Consider the following 21,583-nt stretch of genomic DNA (forward strand, 5'->3'; position numbering starts at 1 on the left):
TGAAACATTAACATGGAACCCAAACCCTCTTAAAAGGCAGCCGTTTGACTTTATGAAAATGAAACATCTCCCTAATGTCAGCTTCATTAAAAGATGTAAGAAAAGAACATCAATGTTTGCTGATAGAAGAATATAATTGTCGGCCAGGCGTGGTGGCTCACGCCTGTAATCCCAGCACTTTGGGAGGCCAAGGCGGGAGGATCACCTGAGGTTGGGAGTTCAAGGCCAGCCTGGCCAGCATGGTGAAACCCTGTCTGTACTGAAAATACAAAATTAGCGGGGCGCAGTGGCAGGAGCCTGTAATCCCAGCTACTCGGGAAGCTGAGGTAGAGAATCTCTTGAACCTGGAGGCAGAGGTTGTGGTGAGCCGGGATCATGCCATTGCACTCCAGCCTGGACAATAGAGCGAGACTCTGTATCAAAAAAAAAAAAGAGAGAATATAATTGTCTTTAAGGGTAACTGGCTGGTTATTGCAGATAATTATCTGCAAATAATGGAAGGCAGGTGATAAGGAGGAAGGAGGCCACGCACACGGAGCTGGCACAGGTGAGCAGAGCCGTTGGCCCAAGTGGGGTTGGGTCGGGGCTGGGAACAGCATAAGGCAAGGGCCGCACTGCCAGACTCCTCCACAACCACCCTTCCCAGAGTTTTTGCATGCACAGAGCAGTAGGGTTGCAGAAAGAATTTGGAGGGCTTGCCTTGGGTTGCCAGCATTTTGTTTGGCCAATGAGAGACCCCAAGACACAGAAGCTGCTATGTACCAGTCCCGTTGGTTCAGAAAAGAAAGATCATTTTTATTTTTATTTTTTAGACAGAGTCTCACTCTGTCACCCAGGCTGGAGTGCAATGGTGCGATCTTGGCTCACTGCAAGCTCTGCCTCCCGGGTTCAAGCAATTCTTCTGCCTCAGCCTCCCGAGTAGCTGGGATTACAGGCACCCGCCACGAGGCCTGGCTAATTTTTTTGTATTTTTAGTAGAGACGGGGTTTCACCATGTTGGCCAGGCTGGTCTCGAACGCCCAACCTCAGGTGATCCACCCACCTTGGCCTCCCAAAGTGCTGGGATTATAGGCGTGAGCCACTGCGCCCGGCCAAAGAAAGATCTTTTTAGAACACCCTTCTCCCTCCCCAAACCAAAGGAAAAAAAAAAAATAAGGACATGATTTCAGAATAAAGGATTATCTTTAGATGGAATAAATTTGGCTTAGCAAAAAACTCACTACATTAATGTTTCGTTGCAAATCGGTAAAATCGCAATCACAGGCTCCCCTTGTCTCCAAACTAGCATTTGGAAGCCAGTGTTCCCAGGGAGCTTGGAGCCTGCCAGTTGCCACAGCTTTTAGGATGACAAGGAAGCAGATTGCCTGGGTTTAAAATTCCGTTGCCGGCGTCTTCTGGAACCAGCCGCTCCATCCTTTCCCCCCACCCCCCTCCGTTTTCCTTGTGTGACAGAGTGGAGGAGTAGACGATTGGGTCGAAACCAAATTGGTCAAAAGGACAAACTGGTCAAGAGCGACTATTTCCGCCGCAGCCTTGGCTGTTCCACAAGCCGGTTTTGCCAAGGACTCGTCATCCCCAGGCGGAGTGCCACCTACGTGCCAGGTGGGAGGCGGCGTTGCGGAGGAGCTGCTGAGGGTGAAACGAAGGAGTCCGGGCCAGTTCTTAGCCTTTTTCAGGATCTGATGAAAAGGCCGTGCTGGCCTGCACCTGTGGGCCCAGCTACTCAGGAGGCTGAGGCAGGAGGTTCGCTTGAGCCCAGGAGTTTGAGACCAGCCTGGGCAACAGAGGAAGACCCTGTCCCAAAAATATAAATTAATTTATTTATTAATTAAAAGAAAAAAAAAGGCCAGGCGCGGTGGCTCATGCCTGTAATCCCAGCACTTTGGGAGGTCGAGGCGGGTGGATCACCTGAGGTCAGGAGTTTGAGACCAGCCTGGCCAACATGGTGAAAGCCTGCCTCTACTAAAAATACAAAAATTAGCCAAGCGTGGTGATGGGCGCCTGTAATCCCAGCTACTTGGGAGGCTGAGGCAGGAGAATCAGTTGAACCCGGGAGGTGGAGGCTGCAGTGAGCCGAGATGGCGCCATTGTACTCCAGCCTGGGCAACAGAGTGAGACTCCATCTGCTTTTGGCTGGGCGCAGTGGCTCACGCCTGTAATCTCAGCATTTTGGGAGGCCGAGGGGGGGATCACGAGGTCAGGAGATCGAGACCATGCTGGCTAACATGGTGAAACCCCGTCTCTACTAAAAACACAAAAAATTAGCCGGGCGTGGTAGTGGGCGCCTGTAGTCCCAGCTACTCGGGAGGCTGAGGCAGGAGAATCACTTGGACCCAGGAGGTGGAGGTTGCAGTGAGCCGGGATCGTGGCACTGCACTGCAGCCTGGGCAACAGAGCAAGACTGTGTCTCAAAAAAAAAAAAAAAGAAAAAAAAAAGACAAAGAAAGCTCTCTCTGGCCGGGCGCGGTGGCTCACAGCTGTAATCCCAGCACTTTGGGAGGCCGATGCAGGTGGATCACGAGGTCAGGAGATGAGACCATCCTGGCTAACACGGTGAAACCCCGTCTCTACTAAAAATACAAAAAAATTAGCCAGGTGTGGTGGCGGGCGCCTGTAGTCCCAGCTACTCGGGAGGCTGAGTCAGGAGAATGGTGTGAACCCAAGAGGCAGAGCTTGCAGTGAGCCGAGATCCGGCCACTGCACTCCAGCCTGGGCGACAGAGTGAAACTCCCTCTCAAAAAAAAAAAAAGAGAAAGAGAAAGAAAGCTCTCTCTGGAAACCTGCACATTCCAGGGGCCCTGCATTGAATTCCAGGAGGTTTGTGAACACCTCCTTCATCTCCCCAACCTTGTTAGGGGGACTCTGACCAATAATCCTGCATCTGGACAAACACTTCTCATTTTCCACTTCTCAGTTCAATGATATAATGACATTTAAAATCCTAAAATTTCATTCAGAAATATCCAAGAAAAAAAGAAAAGGACTATTCCTTCCTTGTCCCTGTTGGAAGCTTTATTTTTTTCCTTATCAAAGTTGTTTGAATATGTGAAAACTTTACCCAAATAGGTAAAATTAATATCACTAACTGAAAACTATATATATATATATATTTGGAGCAGAGGTTTAATAGGCAAAAGAAAGAGAAAGGAGAAAGGTAAACAGCTCTCTCTCTAGTGAGAGAGAAGGAACTTCTGAGACGAAAAGGCCCAGTTTTTTGTTTTTTTTTTTTTTGATGGAGTCTTACTCTGTCGCCCAGGCTAGAGTGCAGTGGCTCGATCTTGGCTCACTGCAAGCTCTGCCTCCAGGGTTCAAGCCATTCTCCTGCCTCAGCCTCCCGATGAGCTGGGACTACAGGCGCCCGCCATCACGCCAGGCTCTAATTTTTGTATTTTTAGTAGAGACGGGGTTTCACCGTGTTAGCCAGGATGGTCTCCATCTCTTGACCTCGTGATCTGCCCGCCTCAGCCTCCCAACATGCTAGGATTACAGGCCTGAGCCACCGCACCCGGCCCAAAATATTTTTTTTTTATGGCGAATTAACAGGGAGTTACGCAAAATATTACCATTGAGGGAAACTGGGTGAAAGGGCTCCAGGACCTCCCTGCTGCTTTCTTTTTTTCAGCTTCCTGTGAACCTGTAAGTATTTCCAAATAAAAAGAAAAAAACTAAGACACATTGTAAAATGTTGTAGTATCACCTAGGATAAATTGATATATGAATTAGTGGTTGCCCGTTCAGTTTTTAAGCCAATTTGCTATTAGACCATTTAAAATTGGAAACAAAATATTAAAATCCATGAAAATATTCCAAATAAGAAAAGTAGACATATTTGATTGAAATTAACATGAAAATTTTGAGACAATTTTTCAAATGAGCAGAAACAGTGAAAAGAAAATATAAATTCCAAGGACAGTCCCGGGATTCACAAAAGCTCTTGAGAAGAGGCCCAAAACTGTCACCAGACCCAGCTAATTTTTTTTTTTTTTTTTTTGAGACAGGGCCTAACTCAGTCACTCAGGCTGGAGTACAGCGGCACAATCACAGTTCACTGCACCCTTGAACCCCTGGGCTCAAGTGATTCTCCCACCTCAGTCTCCTGGGTACCTGGGACCACAGGCACATGCCACCGTGCCTGGCTAATTTATTTTTTATTTTATTTTATTATTATTATTTTTTGAGACGGAGTTTCGCTTTTTGTTGACCAGGCTGGAATGCAATGGCACGATCTTGGCTCACCGCAACCTCTGCCTCCCAGGTTCAAGCGATCCTCCTGCCTCAGCCTCCCGAGTAGCTGGGATGACAGGCATGCGCCACCACACCCGGCTGATTTTTATTTTTTTTATTTTTTTTTATTTTTAGTAGAGACAGGGTTTCTCCATGTTGATCAGGCTGGTCTCGAACTCCTGACCTCACGTGATCCACCTGCCTCAGCCTCCCAAAGTGCTGGGATTACAGGCGTGAGCCATTGTGCCTGGCCTATTTTTTTTTTTTTTTTTTTTTTTTTTTTTTTTTTTTGTAGCTGGACCGTCTATGTTGTTCAGGCTGGTCACAAACTTACGGACTCAAGTGATCCCCCTGCCTCAGCCTCCTAAAGTACTTGAATTACAGGCGTGAGCCACCGCGCCCAGCCCTGTGTGTTGTTTTGTTTTGTTTTGTTTTGTTTTTGTAGCTGGGCCATCTATGTTGCTCAGGCTGGTCACAAACTTATGGGTTCAAGTGATCTTCCTGCCTCAGCTTCCTAAAGTACTTGAATTACAGGAGTGAGCCACCATGCCCAGCCTGCCCAGCTAATTAAAACAATTTTTTTTGTAGAGCCAGGCATGGTGGCTCTACAGCCAGTTAGGCTGCCCAGGCTGGTCTTAAACTCCTGGGCTTAAAACCAAGGCCAACATGGGAGGCTAAGGCAGGAGAATCACTCGAACCCAGGAGGCAGAGGTTGCATTGAGCCAAGATCATACCACTGCACTCCATCCTGGGCAACACAGCGAGACTCCGTCTAAAAAAAAAAAAAAAAGGCCGGGCGCAGTGGCTCACGCCTGTAATCCCAGCACTTCAGGAGGCTGAGGCAGGCAGATCACGAGGTCAGGAGATCGAGACCATCCTGGCTAACACAGTGAAACCCTGTCTCTACTAAAAATACAAAAAATTAGCCGGGCGTGATGGCAGGCGCCTGTAGTTCCAGCTACTCGGGAGGCTGAGGCTGAGGCTGGAGAATTGCTCCAATCCGGGATTGCGCCATTGCACTCCAGCCTGGGCAACACAGAGAGACTCAGTCTCAAAAAAAAAAAAGAAAAAGAAAAAGAAAAAAAGAAAAAAACAAATTGGCCAGTCGCGGTGGCTCATGCCTGTAATCCCAGCACTTTGGGAGGCTGAGGTGGGCAGATCACCTGAGGTCAGGAGTTCAAGACCAGCCTGGCCAACATGTGGTGAAACCCCGTCTCTACCAAAAATGCGAAAAAAATTAGCCAGGCGTTGTGGCATGTGCCTGTAATCCCAGCTACTCTGGAGGCTGAGGCAGGAGAATCGCTTGAACCCAGGAGGCAGAGGTTGCAGTGAGCTGAGATCACGCCATTGCACTCCAGCCTGGGCGACAAGAGCAAGGCTCTGTCTCAAAAAAAAAAAATTTTTTTTTTTTTTAGAAATGGGTCTCGCTATGTTACCCAGGCTGTTTTTGAACTCCTGGTCTGAAGTGTCCTTCCTCCTCGGCCTCCCAAAGCATCGGGATTACAGGTGTCAGCCACCACACCCAGCCCAGAATGTACCTATTTTTTATTTATTTTTAGTTTTAGTTTTTTTTGAGACAGAGTTTCACTCTGTCACCGAGGCTGGAGTGCAGTGGCGCGATCTTGGCTCACTGCAACCTCCACCCTCCGGGTTCAAACAATTCTCCTTCCTCAGCCTCCTGAGTAGCTGGGACTACAGGCGCCTGCCACCGCGCCCAGCTAATTTTTTGTATTTTTAGTAGAGAGGGGGTTTCACCATCTTGGCCTGGCTGGTCTTGAACTCCTGACCACGTGATCCACCCGCCTCAGCCTCCCAACGTGCTGGGATTACAGGCATGAGCCACCACACCCAGCCATTTTTTGTATTTTTTGTGGAGACGGAGTCTTGCTATGTTGTCCAGGCTGGTCTTGAGCTCCTGACTCCAAGAGATCCTCCTGCCTTGGCCTCTCAAAGTGCTGGGATTCCAGGCGTCCACTATCTTCCTTTACTTTGCGGAAGGAATTCCCTGTGGCAGCCTCGTGGTACCCTGTAGGAAGAAGGATGAAGGGGCCAGGTCTGCCCAGACTACAGGAGTCGGTCACGCTGAACATGGGGTCTTTTCAGAAATGAGGATTCAGCTACACCTGTCAAGAAACTGGGGCCACCACCTTGGCCAGTTTGGGAGTTTTTTGTTTGTTTGTTTGTTTGTTTTTTGAGACGGAGTCTCGCTCTGTCGCTCAGGCTGGAGTGCAGTGAGTGGTGCGATCTCGGCTCACTGCAGCCTCTGCCTCCCAGGTTCACGCCATTCCCCTGCCTCAGCCTCCCGAGTAGCTGGGACTACAGGCGCCCGCCACTACGCCCGGCTAATTTTTTGTATTTTTAGTAGAGACGGGGTTTCACCGTGTTAGCCAGGATGGTCTCGATCTCCTGACCTCGTGATCCGTCCACCTCAGCCTGCCAAAGTGCTGGGATTACAGGCGTGAGCCACCGCGCCCAGCCCAGTTTGGGAGTTTTCTGCCACTGCCCCCTTTTCGTGGTGGGAAGGAAGACAGACGGGAGGGAGCTCTCGGCAGCTCCCTCAGTGACCGGGTGGGCAATCCCAGTCACCTAGTTTGGGATGAGGGGTCAGGACAGCAGAAAGATCTAGGAAAAGCAGGAAGACGGACCTTCCGACTTTCTCTCCAAGGCTTTTGCACATCAGCTCTTCTGAGCTTGAAGTTCCTGGGAATGAAAAGGAAGATTCCCCCAGACTGGTCCCATCTTAGCCTTAAGGCGCGCGGGACAGGCTCTCCGCCACTCGGATTTCTTCCTCTTGGGCAAAAGGAAGAACAGGGCTGAGCTGAGGAAGAGCCCCGCTCTTGGACTCAGAAGCACAGGTCTGAATAACTAGAAGGACCATTTCTTTCTCTGTAAAGTGAGGATTATAATCCCATCTCCACACAGGAGGCACTTCTCAGTTGTGTCTGGGAGGGGACTTTAAAAATCTGAAATACGGGCCGGGCGCGGTGGCTCACGCCTGTGATCCCAGCACTTTGGGAGGCCAAGGTGGGCGGATCACCTGAGGTCAGGAGTTCGAGACCAGCCTGGCCAACATAGTGAAACCCCATCTCTACTAAAAATACAGAAATTAGACGGGCGTGGTGGTGCTCACCTGTAATCCCAGCTACTCGGGAGGCTGAGGCAGGAGAATTTCGCTTGAACCCGGGAGCCGGAGGGGTTGCAGTGAACCGAAATCACACCACTGTACTCCAACCTGGACGACAGAATGAGACTCCATTTTAAAAAAGAAAGAAAGAAGGAAAGAAATGAAGCCACTTTGAGCGTGAAGGGGGAGTGGGCAAAAGGAGGCAGCTTCCATGGTGGCCTCTGGGGAGCCTGAGACCAAGCACTGGGCCTAGCATGAGGTTGGCTGGGGAGGAGAGAGGAGCTCGTGCTGCAGCGGGAGTGGTCACAGGAAGATCCCTCCCCAAGGGGTCCCTGTGAGGCCAGAGGGATGCTCATTTTTGGGGTGGTGTGGAGTGAGTAAGGAAGGAAGGAGGGAGATCAAGTTTGAGGCTGGGGGCAGCCAGCAGGCTTGGAGGTCCCAGCAGCTGTACCCTGGCAGTTTGCAGCCGGGACGTCTCTAAAGCACCTTCTAACTGGAATACGCAACCTCTGCCCGTCTCCCCTCAGTGGGCATGATGCTAAGTGGGACCTGCTCAAGGTGGCTTTCAGCCTCTTTCCTTTTTCTTTTCTTTGTTTTTTACTTTGTTTTAATATTTTTAGTCTGCTTGCTAAGGACCTTTTTTTTTTTTTTTTCTGAGATGGAGTCTTGCTCTATTGCCCAGGCTGGAGTGCAATGGCACAATCTCAGCTCACTGCAACCTCCGCCTCGCGCATTCAAATGATTCTCCTGCCTCAGCCTCCCAAGTAGCTGGGATTACAGGCACACGCCACCACGTCCGGCTAATTTTTGCATTTTTAGTAGAGACAGGGTTTCACCATGTTGGCCAGGCTGTTCTCAAACCGCTGACCTCGCGATCTGCCTGCCTCAGCCTCCCAAAGTGCTGGGATTACAGGCGTGAGCCACAGTGCCTGGCCAATGAACTTTTTTTTTTTTTTGAGACAGGGTTTTGCTGTGTCACCCAGGCTGGCGTGCAGTGGTGTGATTACGACTCTCTGCAGCCTCAAACTCCTGGGCTGGAGCCATCCTCCTGCCTCAGCCTCCTGAGTAGCTGGGACTACAAGCACGTGTCACCACGCCCACCTAATTTTTATATTTTTCATAGAGATGGTATCTCACTATGTTGTCCAGGCTGGTCTTGAACTATGTTGTCCAGGCTGGTCTTGAACTTCTGGCCTCAAGCAGTCCTCCCACCTTGGCCTCCCGAAGTGTTGGGATTACGGGCGTTAGCCACTGTGCCAGTCCTGAGCCTCCTTTCTGAGTGCTCTGGTCACAGGCGAGGAGGCCAGCCTGGGAGTAGCGCCTGGAAAGGGGGCTGGTGCGGAAATTCAGAAGAGCCTGTACCTTAGACTCCCAAAGTGCCAGACACCCGGTGGCACTTTAAATGTCGCAGATAAAACAGTGAGAGACTCTCCTGGCAACAAGCGAGATGAGGGGCCAGGGACCTCAGGGCCTCCGAGGCTCAGATTTGAGATAAAGAATAAAAACATCACAGGACGAGGTGGCTCACGCCTGTAATCCCAGCACTTTGGGAGGCCGAAGTGGGCGGATCACGAGGTCAGGAGTTTGAGACCATCCTGGCCAACACCGTGAAACCCCGTCTCTAATAAAAATACAAAAATTAGCCGGGCGTGGTGTCGGGCGCCTGTAGTCCCAGCTACTCGGGAGGTTGAGGCAGGAGAATCGCTTGAAACCGGGAGGTGGAGGTTCAGTGAGCCGAGATCCCGCCACGGCACTCCAGCCTGGGTAACAAGAGTGAAACTCCGTCTCAAAAACAAACAAACAAACAAACAAACAAAAAACAAAAACAACTTGGGGACCCCGTGGTCCCTGGTACAGGGGAGAATGTCAGTGCACCCCAGCCTGCCGGGGGAGTACAGACCCTCCAAGCTCACACTGGACAGGCGAGGCATCGGGTGGGACTGGGGGCTTCCTGCCCTCGACGCCTCCACCCGCTGCAAGTCAGATAAACTCCTTTAGGGCCAGGGCTCAGTGGGAAATGCCGCCACTCAGGGCGCAGCCCAGAATCTGCCCACTTATCACACAAGCGTCTGTGTCCCTGACAGATGGCCACCAGCCTGCGTGGAGGGCGGGGCTCAGCCCCACCCTTCACTCTTCCTGAGTGACAGCTGCGTGACAGACTCTGCTGCCCCTCTCCTGACAACTACCATGGCAATTAGATAAAGAGGGATTTGGTTTTCTGCCACTGCCTCCTTGGCTGGTATGTCAGCTGCACATGGGGAGGCCCTCGTGTTCACCCGGCAGTCCCAGCGCTGGCCGGGGCCTTGCACATGGCCAGGGCTCAAATCTGTTTTGTTTTGTTTCTTTTCTTTTCTTTTCTTTTTTTTTTTTTTTTTGAGATGGAGTCTCACTCTGTCGCCCAGGCTGGAGTGTAGTGGCGCGATCTTGGCTCATTGCAAGCTCCGCCTCCCGTGTTCACCATTCTCCTGCCTCAGCCTCCTGAGTAGCTGGGACTACAGGCGCCTGCCACCACGCCCAGCTAATGTTTGTATTTTTAGTAGAGACGGGGTTTCACCATGTTTGCCAGGATGGTCTCAATTTCTTGACCTTGTGATCTGCCCGCCTCGGCCTCCCAAAGTGCTGGGATTACAGGCGTGAGCCATCACGCCTGGCCCGAATCTATTGACTATGTGAATGTCCCACACTAGGCTGCATGAGACTGCACAAGGGAGAGAGGCAGGACGCCGTGCCAGAGAGGCATGTGCACGTGTGTGTGCAAAAGCCTCTCCCTAACGCGGCGCCCGTCTGCATATTTTCCTCCTTCTGCCTGTTTGGCTATACGGCTGCCCCGCAGAGCTGTGCCCTCTCTCTCCAAGTGAGACTGTACATGTGCATCCTTTGGGGTCTTGCTTAGGGACCACCTTCCCCTGCCCATCCAGTCCATGCTATTGTTTCCTCTGTGGGTTTGTCCCCCCAGCCTCTCATCACTGAGCAAGTCTTACGTGGCAATTATCCCTCCAATCTCTCTGGCTGGAGTGGCGCGTGGCCACCTGGATGCTGCCACTCAGAGGGCATCCTTGTCTTGCCAGGGACTGTCCCCAAAGCAGTGCCGGGGGTGGGGAGAGGAGACACGAAGCCTGGTGCCTCCTCCCAACCTCCTACCTGTGTAGGCCTCCAGCACTTGTGTTTCCTTCTTCCTTAGAGTCGGTCTCCTGGGAAATGGTGCTTACAGAGATGGAAGAGTTTAATACATCTCTTGCTTCCTCTCTCTTTTCCGAGGCCCTCAGAGGGAGCTGCAGAAGAAGTGGCTGGCGGGGGCTCCGAGGCGCCTGGGTGAGGGAGGAGGGGGGTGGCGTGGAGCCTCAGCCAATTTGGAAAGCACTGTGACCCAAGCACATCTTGCAGCAGCAATGTCAAATTCTGCCGTTCGGGCATGCCATTAGTGTGCATGCTGCCACACAGGAATCGGTGACACAAAGGCACATCCTTCCCCACCCTCCTGGAGCTTAGAAACTAACGGCTCTAATGAGAAATGAGGGCAGAGAGGAGAGAGATGGGGGCGGGCCCCCTCCGTGTGGGCTGGCACTGGTGTCAGAGGAGGCTGACCCACTTCTTGTGGTGGTGAGGGGCCTTGGCGGCCAGCCCACTGAAATGCCACTTAAACCAGCCGCTGCTCCCTGCACGAGGGTCTCCTTTGTCCAAACCCCTCACTCGGCGCTCTTGGAGAGAGCCCTGTCCCCCTGGTAGCACAGCTACTCTCTCTGCCTCGCTTCCTTTTCTCCCCCAGGGACCCCAGGGTCCCTTCACCCCGTGGGCTCTTCAGGGCCCGGACTCCCCTGCCTTCAGCAGCCCTCTCTGGAGAGACCGGCAGGACCGCGCGAGGGAGGGTGCTCAGGTGGCCATGCGACGCGCCGAGCCTCTCTTCTTTTCCCAGCTTTTTGATTGTGCCGTGAGTTATTTAGCCAACAATAGATGTTTATGTATTTTTTTAGAGCTCATATTTATTAACAGCCTGGGAAGGAGGAGACCGGGAGATTTATACAGAAAGCACGGTGAGTTAAAAGGGACAATTAGAGGAGCAGAAAGATACCGAGCATAGAATTGTAAAGGATATTTTAACGCACAAAGGTTCCTGAGATATTTTACAAGTAGACAGAAGGTAAAAGAAAATTGGCCCATTACGAGCTGATAGTGGGGGATTGGTGATGGGGATGGAGTCGCGGCTGATGGCTGAACTCCTGCTTAGAGGAAAGTGAAGTTAGAGGGCAAGGCGGGGAGCTGAACCGGGTCGGGAGGCTTCAGAACGGGGGCTGGAAGGGACTCCATCAAAGCGTGCACCCACCCCTCCTCAAAGAATGAACACCAGCCAGGTGCGCTGGCCCAGCCTGTAATCCCAGCACTTTGGGAGGCCGAGGTGGGTGGATCTCTTGAGGTCAGGAGTTCGAGACCAGCCTGGCCAACATGGTGAAACCCTATCTCTACTAAAAAGTTAAAAAATTAGCTGGGTGTGGTGGCTCGCACCTACAATCCCAGCACTTTGGGAGGCTGAGGCAAGTGGATCCCATGAGGTCAGGAGTTCGAGACTAGCCTGGCCAATGTAGAGAAAACCCGTCTCTATTAAAAATACAAAAATTAGCCGTGCACGGTGGCTTGCTCCTGTAATCCCAGGTTCTTGGGAGGCTGAGACAGGAGAATCGCTTGAACCCGGGAGGTGGAGGTTGCAGTGAGCCAAGATCGCGCCACCGCACTCCATCCTGGGCGACAGAGCAAGACTCTGTCTCAAAAAATAAATAAATAAATAATAAAACAATTAGCCTGGTATGGTGGTGTGTCCCTGTAGTCCCAGCTAATCAGGAGGCTGAGGCAGGAGGATTGTTTGAGCCTCAGGAGGCTACAAATAAACGCAGAGAAAGACTGCCTCCCTAGGTCAGCATAGAGTAGGGCCTGGAGGAGCTGGGTCCCTGGCAGAGAGGTGGGTCTGCTCCTGGGCTGGTGGGGCCTGCCTGGGAAGCGGGCGTGCATGTCCAGGGGAATTTGCTGAGGGCTCGGGCGTGCATGTCCAGGGGAATTTGCTGAGGGCTCGGTGGCTCCAGGGAGCCTCTGCAGCAAACTCCTTCTCTCTGACCCCAGTCCCTGCAGCTTGCCCTCCACGAGGCCTCCCGGGCTCTCCCGCTCCCCCGAACCTGCTCACAGGCCGTCCTGGAGCCCATTCACCGCGGCGGCAGAGTGCTGGTGATTAGCTGGGTGATGAGTAAACATTTGCTAAATGGGATTCTTGGCTTTTGCAAAGAACACCCCGGCAGGAGAGGAGGGGTGCGGTTGGTGGGAGGGGCTCTGGGGCTGGCTGATGGTCACAGCCCGCACAGGCAGAAGCGCCGGGGTGATCTGAGCTGCTCCGAAGTCAGGAGGGGCTGAGGGCGGCCGCGGCTGGGAAGCAGGGAGCGCGGGCTGTGGAATGCTTCCCAAGCTTGGAAGCAGCAGGTGTCTGGGAATGGGCCTGTGGCCCAGGCAGACTTCCAGCGAGCGCTCCAGCTTGCTGGCACCAGGGGAGGATCTGGCTGAGCCCAGGAGGCAAGTTTCCACCATGAAACCCACTGTTGAAGAACCGCGGCAAGGTTGCCACGGTCAGAAACCACATGCCTATGGACAGGCTGGGGGGGGCGGGCGGGAGGACGACCAGGTCGGGGGGACCGCACAGCCCCTCCACTTCCACGGCAGAGTGGAGTCCCTGAGCAGAGTCCCCTGGGCCGCTCCCATACAGGGCGCGTCTCCCATGCCCTCAGCTGGGAGTGGTTTGTGGATACCCCAGACACAGTGCTGTTACCACCTCTAGCCCTACTCCCCACACTCTTCTCTGGGCGGCTCCTCATCCTCCAAGACTCATTGGAGTGTCACCTCCGCCTGGAAGCCCTCTCTGACTGCCCCCACCCAGCTGAGCTCCTCATTTTGGGGGCCGAGGGGTGCTACCACAAGCGCCAACTCCATACCAGTTGCGAATACTTGTTTCTACATCTAGGCTCTGAGCTCCTTTTACCCCGAGCCACGTCTTCTCACGTTTATGTCCCCAGAGCCTGGCCAGTGGCTGGACACGGAGGCCCCTGATCAGCCCTTGTTGAATGAACTATGCAGGGCCAGCCAAGCTCTGGGGTCAGGGGAGGAGCTTGTGTGAAAGGCCTTAGAGACCACCAGTGGCCACCCAGCCCCTCCGACAGGGGTGGCTCTGTCCCCGTCAGTCCACAGTGGAGGCCTTCGGTGGCCACCCAGCCCCTCCGACAGGGGCGGCTCTGTCCCCATCAGTCCACAGTGGAGGCCTTCAGTGGCCACCCAGCCCCTCCGACAGGGGTGGCTCTGTCCCCGTCAGTCCACAGTGGAGGCCTTCGGTGGCCACCCAGCCCCTCCGACAGGGGCGGCTCTGTCCCCATCAGTCCACAGTGGAGGCCTTCAGTGGCCACCCAGCCCCTCCGACAGGGGTGGCTCTGTCCCCGTCAGTCCACAGTGGAGACCACCAGTGGCCACCCAGCCCCTCCGACAGGGGTGGCTCTGTCCCCATCAGTCCACAGTGGAGGCCTTCAGTGGCCACCCAGCCCCTCCGACAGGGGTGGCTCTGTCCCTGTCAGTCCACAGTGGAGGCCTTCGGTGGCCACTCAGCCCCTCCAACAGGGGTGGCTCTGTCCCCGTCAGTCCACAGTGGAGACCACCAGTGGCCACCCAGCCCCTCCGACAGGGGTGGCTCTGTCCCCGTCAGTCCACAGTGGAGACCACCAGTGGCCACCCAGCCCCTCCGACAGGGGTGGCTCTGTCCCCGTCAGTCCACAGTGGAGGCCTTCAGTGGCCACCCAGCCCCTCCGACAGGGGTGGCTCTGTCCCCGTCAGTCCACAGTGGAGGCCTTCAGTGGCCACCCAGCCCCTCCGACAGGGGTGGCTCTGTCCCCGTCAGTCCACAGTGGAGACCTTCAGTGGCCATCCAGCCCCTCCGACAGGGGCGGCTCTGTCCCCATCAGTCCACAGTGGAGGCCTTCAGTGGCCACCCAGCCCCTCCAACAGGGGTGGCTCTGTCCCCATCAGTCCACAGTGGAGGCCTGCGTGGCAGGAGGGCTGGGAGGGAGAAGAGATGACTCCCTCTGGGGGTCCAGGGAAAGTGGGAAGACGGCAGCGGAGGGGTGGCCCCCGCCTCTGGGAAGACCACAGGAATCTGCATCTCCCTGCCCTGAACCAGATGCAAGGGGCTGGAGCTGGCGAATAGAGAAGCTTTTGCCTCGCCCCTGACGCGTCCAGTTGCTTTGATGTTTGGGGCGATGGTGTCATCATAACTGCGTAGCATGAGCTGCTGAGTGACAACTGATGTCGTCTGCAACAGAGCTGCCTTGATTCCCCCTACCTCTTAGAGGAGAAAGCTGCTAAAAATACCTGGCGTCCTGGGCCCCCACTGCCTTGCCTCTAATAACAGTCGGCAACCAGAGACTGTGCTGTGCTTGACAGAAGCGGATCATTTATAAAACATTAGCATTTCTCGTACTGACATTTCACTTCCATATTACAGGACTTCCTAAGTCTTTTTTTAAAAAAAAAATTTAATAAAGTGCTTAGACTCTTGATTTTCCCACTGAGGGCCTTGCTGTCTGAAGCTGGAAATGAAATCAACAACACAACAACATCCTTGGGTTCTAAGGGACAGCCAGGCCCTGGCACCTCGGCCTGGGTCAGAGCCTGCAGGCCACAGGGGAGCAGGTGCAGGCTGAGGATTCTTTGGTCTGCAGTCACTGGGCTCCCTTTAGTGAATGCCCCAAGCCTCATACTGAGGAGGATTTGTCCAGCCAGGCCTGAAAACACAGCCTTCCTCCCTCTATCCGGGGAACCCTCTCCTTTCTCTGAAGCCAGAGAGACGTGTGCAGTCTCCAAGCACACCCACAGCTGTCCGGGTGGGTCCCTGGCCTCCTGGAAAACTCCTTGGGCCCCAGGTACTGACTGTTTCCTTGCAGCCGCCCGTCCCCACCAGCCGCCTGCCGGGCGCCCTGAGGATCAGTCACTTAGCCGTTGCTCCGGAGGCTCCCGGGAATAGGCCAGGAAGGACCCAGGACCAGCCTCCTCCGGGGAGAGCCACGGAGATGGTGCCGACCCGGGGCAGTCAGAATGTGGAAAGTGAATCATGATCTGTGCGGGCAAGGGAAGTGCCACGAAACGGAGCACCAGGGTGTGCGTGCTCTCGTGTGTCCTGTGAGTCAGTGCGCCCCTGCCCCCTGCGGCTCCTCCCGCCAACAAATGTGCCGTGTTCCCAGAGCTGTGCCCGGCCAGGCTCGCCCACCCACAGAAGCCCAAGATCTGCCACCTGTCGGGAATGCGGGGTTAGGAAATGAAAAACAGGGTTCTTGTCCAAGATCATTTATTGTTATTATTATTTTTCTCTCTTAATTGGATTCAGCGTTTCTGGCTCCTCACACACATCCTCTCTGGTGGGGGATTCAGGTTTGTGCAAAGCACAAAGGAGCTTGTACCCACCTGGGCCCCCGGCCAGCAGCACGGCCGGCTTTGATCGGAGCCCCTCTTCCCTGTCCGGGCTCGCCTGCCCCAGTCCCTGCTTCTGACCCCTGAGTCCGGCCTCCCGAGCCTCTGCCTGCACCCTGAGCATCCCCAGGACGGCTGGGAGGGCCGGGTCTTCCGTGATGCAGAAGTGCCTGAGATGGTTCATGAAATGCCCTCATTGTTCCCCTTCTGCTAAGGCCCCCCGACGCCTCCCTCCTGCTGTCCTACACAGGGCCCTTGCTGGGTCACACACCAAACAGCCTCAAGGAAAAATTCAGCAGCTAAGCCGTGCGGGAGGCCTGGGCTCAAGCCCGGAGTCTCCTTGGCCCGTCCAGGCCGTCACTGACCAAACGCTAGGCTGATGACACGGTCCGACCCTTTGGACTAACACTGTGGACGCTGCCTGGCCTGCTGGTTTCCAGATCCCAAAGCCCCTTCTTTCCCCTTCTCCATCTCGCTCACCCTCGGGGCCTGGCTCCCTCATATACAATAAGCTGCTTCTCACTTCTCACCCTGAAGCCAACAGCTACGACAGCAGGGGTGACAGGGCGCTCCAGGGTGGCAGACAGGCTTGTGTTGCATATAAAAACAAGGTGATGCTCTAAATATCTAAGAATATTGGTCCCCCAAAGTGACTCTTGCTGCCTCCCCCTTCCTCACCGTCCCCGCCGACACCTTGCCCCAGGCCCTTGGCAAGCCCAGGTCCCTTGGAGACTATCGTTGCCAGTTTGGGATTCTAGACAAAAATTCTATCACTTTGTTCTTGCTAGAAATCACCAATACAATCCTTAGTTCAGCAAATACAGTTTTCTGTATAGTTTATAAACATGAAAAGACGTACAGTTAGGTAACGGAGTGGGAGGGGGACTGTGCATTTGTATATATATATATATATATATATATATGTAGAGTGTGAATATATATAAGTGGACATAGTTATAAAACTGCACCTTCTGTGAGAACCTCATTGCCCGGGATGAAGTTCTAGATTTCAGCCTCTGATGATCTTTCCTTTGGTAATTGGTTCTTGGACCCCAGCAGTTGGGCCTGGGTCTGCCAGGGTCGCCTGAGACATCAGGAATGAGAGGCGCCGCCCCCGAGGGAGGGGCTGAAGGTGGAGTAGGGTAGAATTCAGGGCAGGGTGACTAAGTGGCCTCAGGCAAGAGCCAAGATGCCACCTGCTCGTGTGTGCCCAGACTGCTGGCCGCCCAGCCTCGTGGGTGAGCCTCATTTGTTCTTCTCTGCGTCCTGCTTTCTCCCGGAACCACGGGGCCCTCCAGACCTCTCGGAAGGATCGGGATTCCACAGAGCCCCGGTGCCGCCGTCGGGGGCAATTGTCCCACTGTTGCCAGTGGAGGATGCACTTGGAGTGCCTTTTCCCACCTTGCCAGAGTGGACACTGTCCGTGGATGCTCTGCGGGGCTGGCTGGGACGGCCGGCTGAGAAGCACCAGCCCCTCCCGCCTAGGGCTGTACAATTTGGGTTTATAATCCACATGGCAGGGTCCAGACGTCCCAACAGCAGCCGAAGCCTCTACCAGCCTTTTCCTGAAACCCAGCAGATCTTCCACTTGTTAAAAAAAGAAGAAAATAAATTCTGTTCCTTGGTGGACATGTGGCAGTGCTGGGTGCTGACGCCCTGGGTCCTCAGCGGAGAGTGACCGCCAGCCCCAGTGTCCAGGCCAGGAGGGAGGCCCCCAGGGAACTGGCCGAGGAGGCCTGCTGCACCCCGCTGGGGGCACGGATGGGGGTCCTGCGGGCACACTTGCCCTTCCTCTTGGGCCGGGCCGTGGGCATGATGTCGAAACTGAACTTGTGCTGGTAGTCTGGGGCATAGTCTGGCAGCTCGGGGGCCTGTTTCCCGGCGCCCGCCTTAGAGATCTGATTGCGGTTCCTGGGGTTGGTGCAGTTCTTCCCCGGCTTCCTGTGGCCGGGCCGGGGGCCGTGCGGGTGGCCCTTGCTCCTGGTGGGGCCATGGGGTGAGTGGTGTTCCTTGCGGGCGGCCCTGTCGGTGGTGGTGAGCGTGTGTGACTTGATCTGGTGCGGGGACGCTGGTCCCGTGCAGTTCCGGAAGTCCTCGGCCCTCAGCAGCTTCAGGTCCTGGCCGTGCCGCAGCCCGGGGGACACACAGGGGACAGCGGAGCTGGAGCCCCGGAACCTCTGCAGCCATTCCCACAGGGAGCGCGCGCGACAACCACAGTCCCACGGGTTGCCGTTGAGGCGGAGGAACTCCAGGGCCCCCAGCGGGGCCAGGCACTCACCCTGCAGCTCCGAGAGGCTGTTGTTGAAGAGGAAGAGGGTGGTCAGCCTGCGGAGGTCGTGGAACGCCTTGTGGTGGACCCACTGCAGCTGGTTCTCGTGCAGCAAAAGACGGTCCAGGTTCACCAGGCCCCGGAAGGTGCCCGGGCCCAGACTCCACAGCTTGTTGCCGTGGAGAAACAGGTGGCTGAGGTTGACCAGGTCCACGAAGATGCCGTCCTGGAGGTACTCGATGTGGTTGTCCTGCAGGTAGAGGTACTGCAGGCTGTGCAGGCCGCCAAAGACGCCGGCCGGCAAGGCGCTGAGCCCACACTTGTAGAGGTAGAGGGCGTGAAGCTTCACCAGGCCCTGGAAGGTCTCGGGTGCCAGCGTCCGCAGCTGCCGGTTGTCGCCGAGGTCCAGCTCCTCCAGGTGCACGAAGCCCTCGAAGGTGCCGGGGTGGATGTAGGTGATGTTGTTCGAGTACATCCACAGGGTGACCATGGCGGGGCTGAAGCGGCCGGGCTGGAGGAGGCTGATGCGGTTGTTCTGCAGGAAGACGCGCTCGCTGTCCACGGGGATGCCCTCCGGGATGGCTGCAATGTTGTGCGCCTGGCAGCTGACCGTCATGGGCGCCGGGTAGCACACACAGTCCCGTGGGCAGCCACCACCCAGGGGCAGCTCCGCAGCTACCAACAGCAGCAGCAACTCCACACAGCACCCTGGCAGGGAGAGAGAGCACAGCCAGGTCAGGGGCCGTGCAGGCGAGGACTGGCACCGCACCCTCCGGCGCCCGCCGGGGACGCATCCTCGTCTTGGCTGAGCTCCGTGAGAGCCTTGTCCCTGGCTGGGAGCAAGGCCAGGGTCAAGGCCCAAGCCTGGAACCCGTCGGGGACGAGAGGCCTCCCCTCCTTGGTGACCCACTTCTGCTGGGCTGGGAGGTGAGTCTGGGGTGAAGGCCCCAATCACCCCCACACCTCCTTAGTTCCACCCCACAGCTGCTGAGCCCCAGCCCCACCTGCTCCAGCTCTGTCACACTGCTGGGGTGTAGGTCATGACCCAGGGACACAGCCGTCAGCCTCCTGCTCTCCTCCTAGCTGTGCCGCTGGTTGTTGTTATCTGTGCTCACGGATATTGGGAAGGACTCTTGCTCTAATGTAGTAAATATCTCATGCAGAGTCCTGAAGAATCTCTATTTATTTATTTTTATTTTTTATTGAATTTACTTTTTTTTTTTGAATGGAGTCTCACTCTGTTGCCCAGGCTGGAGTGCAGTGGCGGGATCTGGGCTCACTGCAACCTCCGCCTCCGGGGTTCAAGTGATTCTCTGCCTCAGCCTCCTGAGTAGCTGGGATTATAGGTGCGCACCATCACGCCCAGGTAGTTTTTGTATTTTTAGTAGAGACGGGGTTTCTCCATGTTGGCCAGGCTGGTCTTGAACTCTCCGCCTCAGGTGATCTGCCTTGGCCTCCCAAAGTGCTGGGATTACAGGTGTGAGCCACCGCACCCGGCCAGAATCTCTTTATTTGAATCATTCCCAATTACAAGCACAGCATGCATGCGTGGCACCAAAGTTCACCTCAAATAATGTCTCCTTTACATTTACAGTGTCTTCCACATCCTCAAAACATACGGGCAACACCCCTTCTAAGCCTCAGTTTCCTCATTTCTGAAATACAGACATGGCCGGGTGCGGTGGCTCACGCCTGTAATCCCAACACTTTGGGAAGCCGAGGCAGGCGGATCACCTGAGGTCAGGAGTTCGACACCACCCTAGCCAACATGGTGAAACCCTGTCTCTACTAAAAACACAAAAATTAGCCGGGTGGCTACTCAGGAGGCTCAGTAGTACTCAGGAGGCCAAGGCAGGAGAATCGTTTGAACCTGGGAGGCGGAGGTTGCAGTGAGCTGAGATTGCACTACTACACTCCAGCCTGGGTGATAAAGTGAGATTCTGTCTCAAAATAAATAAATAAATAAAATAAAGGCCGGGAGCGGTGGCTCACACCTGTAGTCTCAGCACTTTGGGAGGCCAAGGCGGGCGGAGCACGAGGTCAGGAGATCGAGACCATCCTGGCTAACACGGTGAAACCCTGTCTCTACTAAAAATACAAAAAAATTAGCCGGGCGTGGTGGCGCGCACTTGTAGTCCCAGATACTTGGGAGGCTGAGGCAGGAGAAGAGCGTGAACCTGGGAGGTGGAGCTTGCAGTGAGCTGAGATCGTGCCACTGCACTCCAGCCTGGGCGACAGAGCGAAACTCCGTCTCAATAACTAACTAACTAACTAACTAACTAAATAAATAAATAAAATACAGACAATAGCAGTTCTCCCTGGCAGAGCTGTGTGGATGTCCTGAGAGGGCGCCTGTCTGTGAAGGTCTGGGGGTGGCACCAGTTGTCAGGCGAGGCTGCCCCAGTCCCGGCCCACCTTCTGGCCACTCCCCTCTCCCACCTCACTCCAGCCCCCAGGCTATGGCTGCAAAACCAGGCCTTGCCTCTCGACTGTCCAGAGCGTTTCCTCTGTAGCTTCCCTCTAATTGGGCATTAATTAGGCATTCGTTAATGGATCCTTACAATAATTTATTTTCGGATGTGTCCAGCCTGTGGTTGGATAATAGCCCCGTGCTCATTATTGGAGCACCCTCATTACGGACGATCGTCATTACCTACCTTTTTCCAGGGTCCCAGCTGCCCCAGGCGGCCAGGCAGGCGCGCCGAGGTTGGGGGGCCGGCTCCAGGCCTCCAGGCCCCCACCCTGGAGGGCCAGGCAGCCATCTCCTCCCTACCCAGCTAGCCTCCGGCCCCTTTGCTTCTAGCTTTCCAGCCAGGCCTCGTGGGAGAGCCGGGGCACCCAGGGCAGCTGAGTCTCTGCTGCAGCTGTACCCAGAGCTTGTGGGATGAGAGAACCAACCCTCTGGCCACTCTCGGGCCAGCCCTGCTCCCGGCCTCGTGCCACTGCCTGCCCAGGCTCACGGCCCAGCAGGCCTCACCGCCACTGTCACCCCCTCGTTCCTGGCAGAAACGGCCTCGTAAATAAGTGACAGCTCCCAGCTGTTGGGAGTTATGGGCTCCCAGAGAGTGGCAGCTGCTTCCCGTCCCCTGTAATCACCCGGCTTCGACTGAACATTTCCAACACATAAAAATCATCGTACATAATTTGTTTTTTTTGCATAATTGGGCTCGGTTGCGAATTCAGAGGAATTATGACTTCAGCGGTGGTGGTGGCACAGCTTCAAGGACCCTTTCTGGGCCAAGCCGTGCTCTCTGCAGTGACTTCTGTCCCGCCCAGTGCACAGCCCGCAGGCTGGGCCGAGGCTGCTGCTGTTTCCCCCTCCTACCTCAGTTTCCCCTCCTACCACACGTAGGAGATGATGGCAGTGTCCACCGTCTCCACTTGGAGGCTCAGATCTGGCTTCCAGCCCCTGCTGCCTGCCTCCATCTGCCCAAGGAGACCCAGCCTGCAGGGGGAGGCAGGGGTGTGTTGGGGGAGGAACCTGG

At 55.0% G+C, this 21,583-nt stretch overlaps 1 protein-coding gene across 1 annotated transcript in view; it reads right to left on the reverse strand.

The window, feature by feature from the left end:
• Positions 1 to 15,690: 15,690 nt before the first annotated feature.
• RTN4RL1 (reticulon 4 receptor like 1) overlaps positions 15,691 to 21,583 on the reverse strand; it is a 91,356-nt gene continuing 85,463 nt past the window's right edge. Inside the window, exon 2 of the mRNA XM_003816857.5 lies at positions 15,691 to 18,806. Coding sequence (XP_003816905.1) covers positions 17,494 to 18,806 — 1,313 coding nt within the window. The 3' untranslated portion in view covers positions 15,691 to 17,493. The remainder of the gene's footprint in view (positions 18,807 to 21,583) is intronic.

The sequence above is a fragment of the Pan paniscus genome, chromosome 19 (genome assembly GCF_029289425.2).
Source record: "Pan paniscus chromosome 19, NHGRI_mPanPan1-v2.0_pri, whole genome shotgun sequence".
NCBI classification, from domain to species: domain Eukaryota; kingdom Metazoa; phylum Chordata; class Mammalia; order Primates; family Hominidae; genus Pan; species Pan paniscus.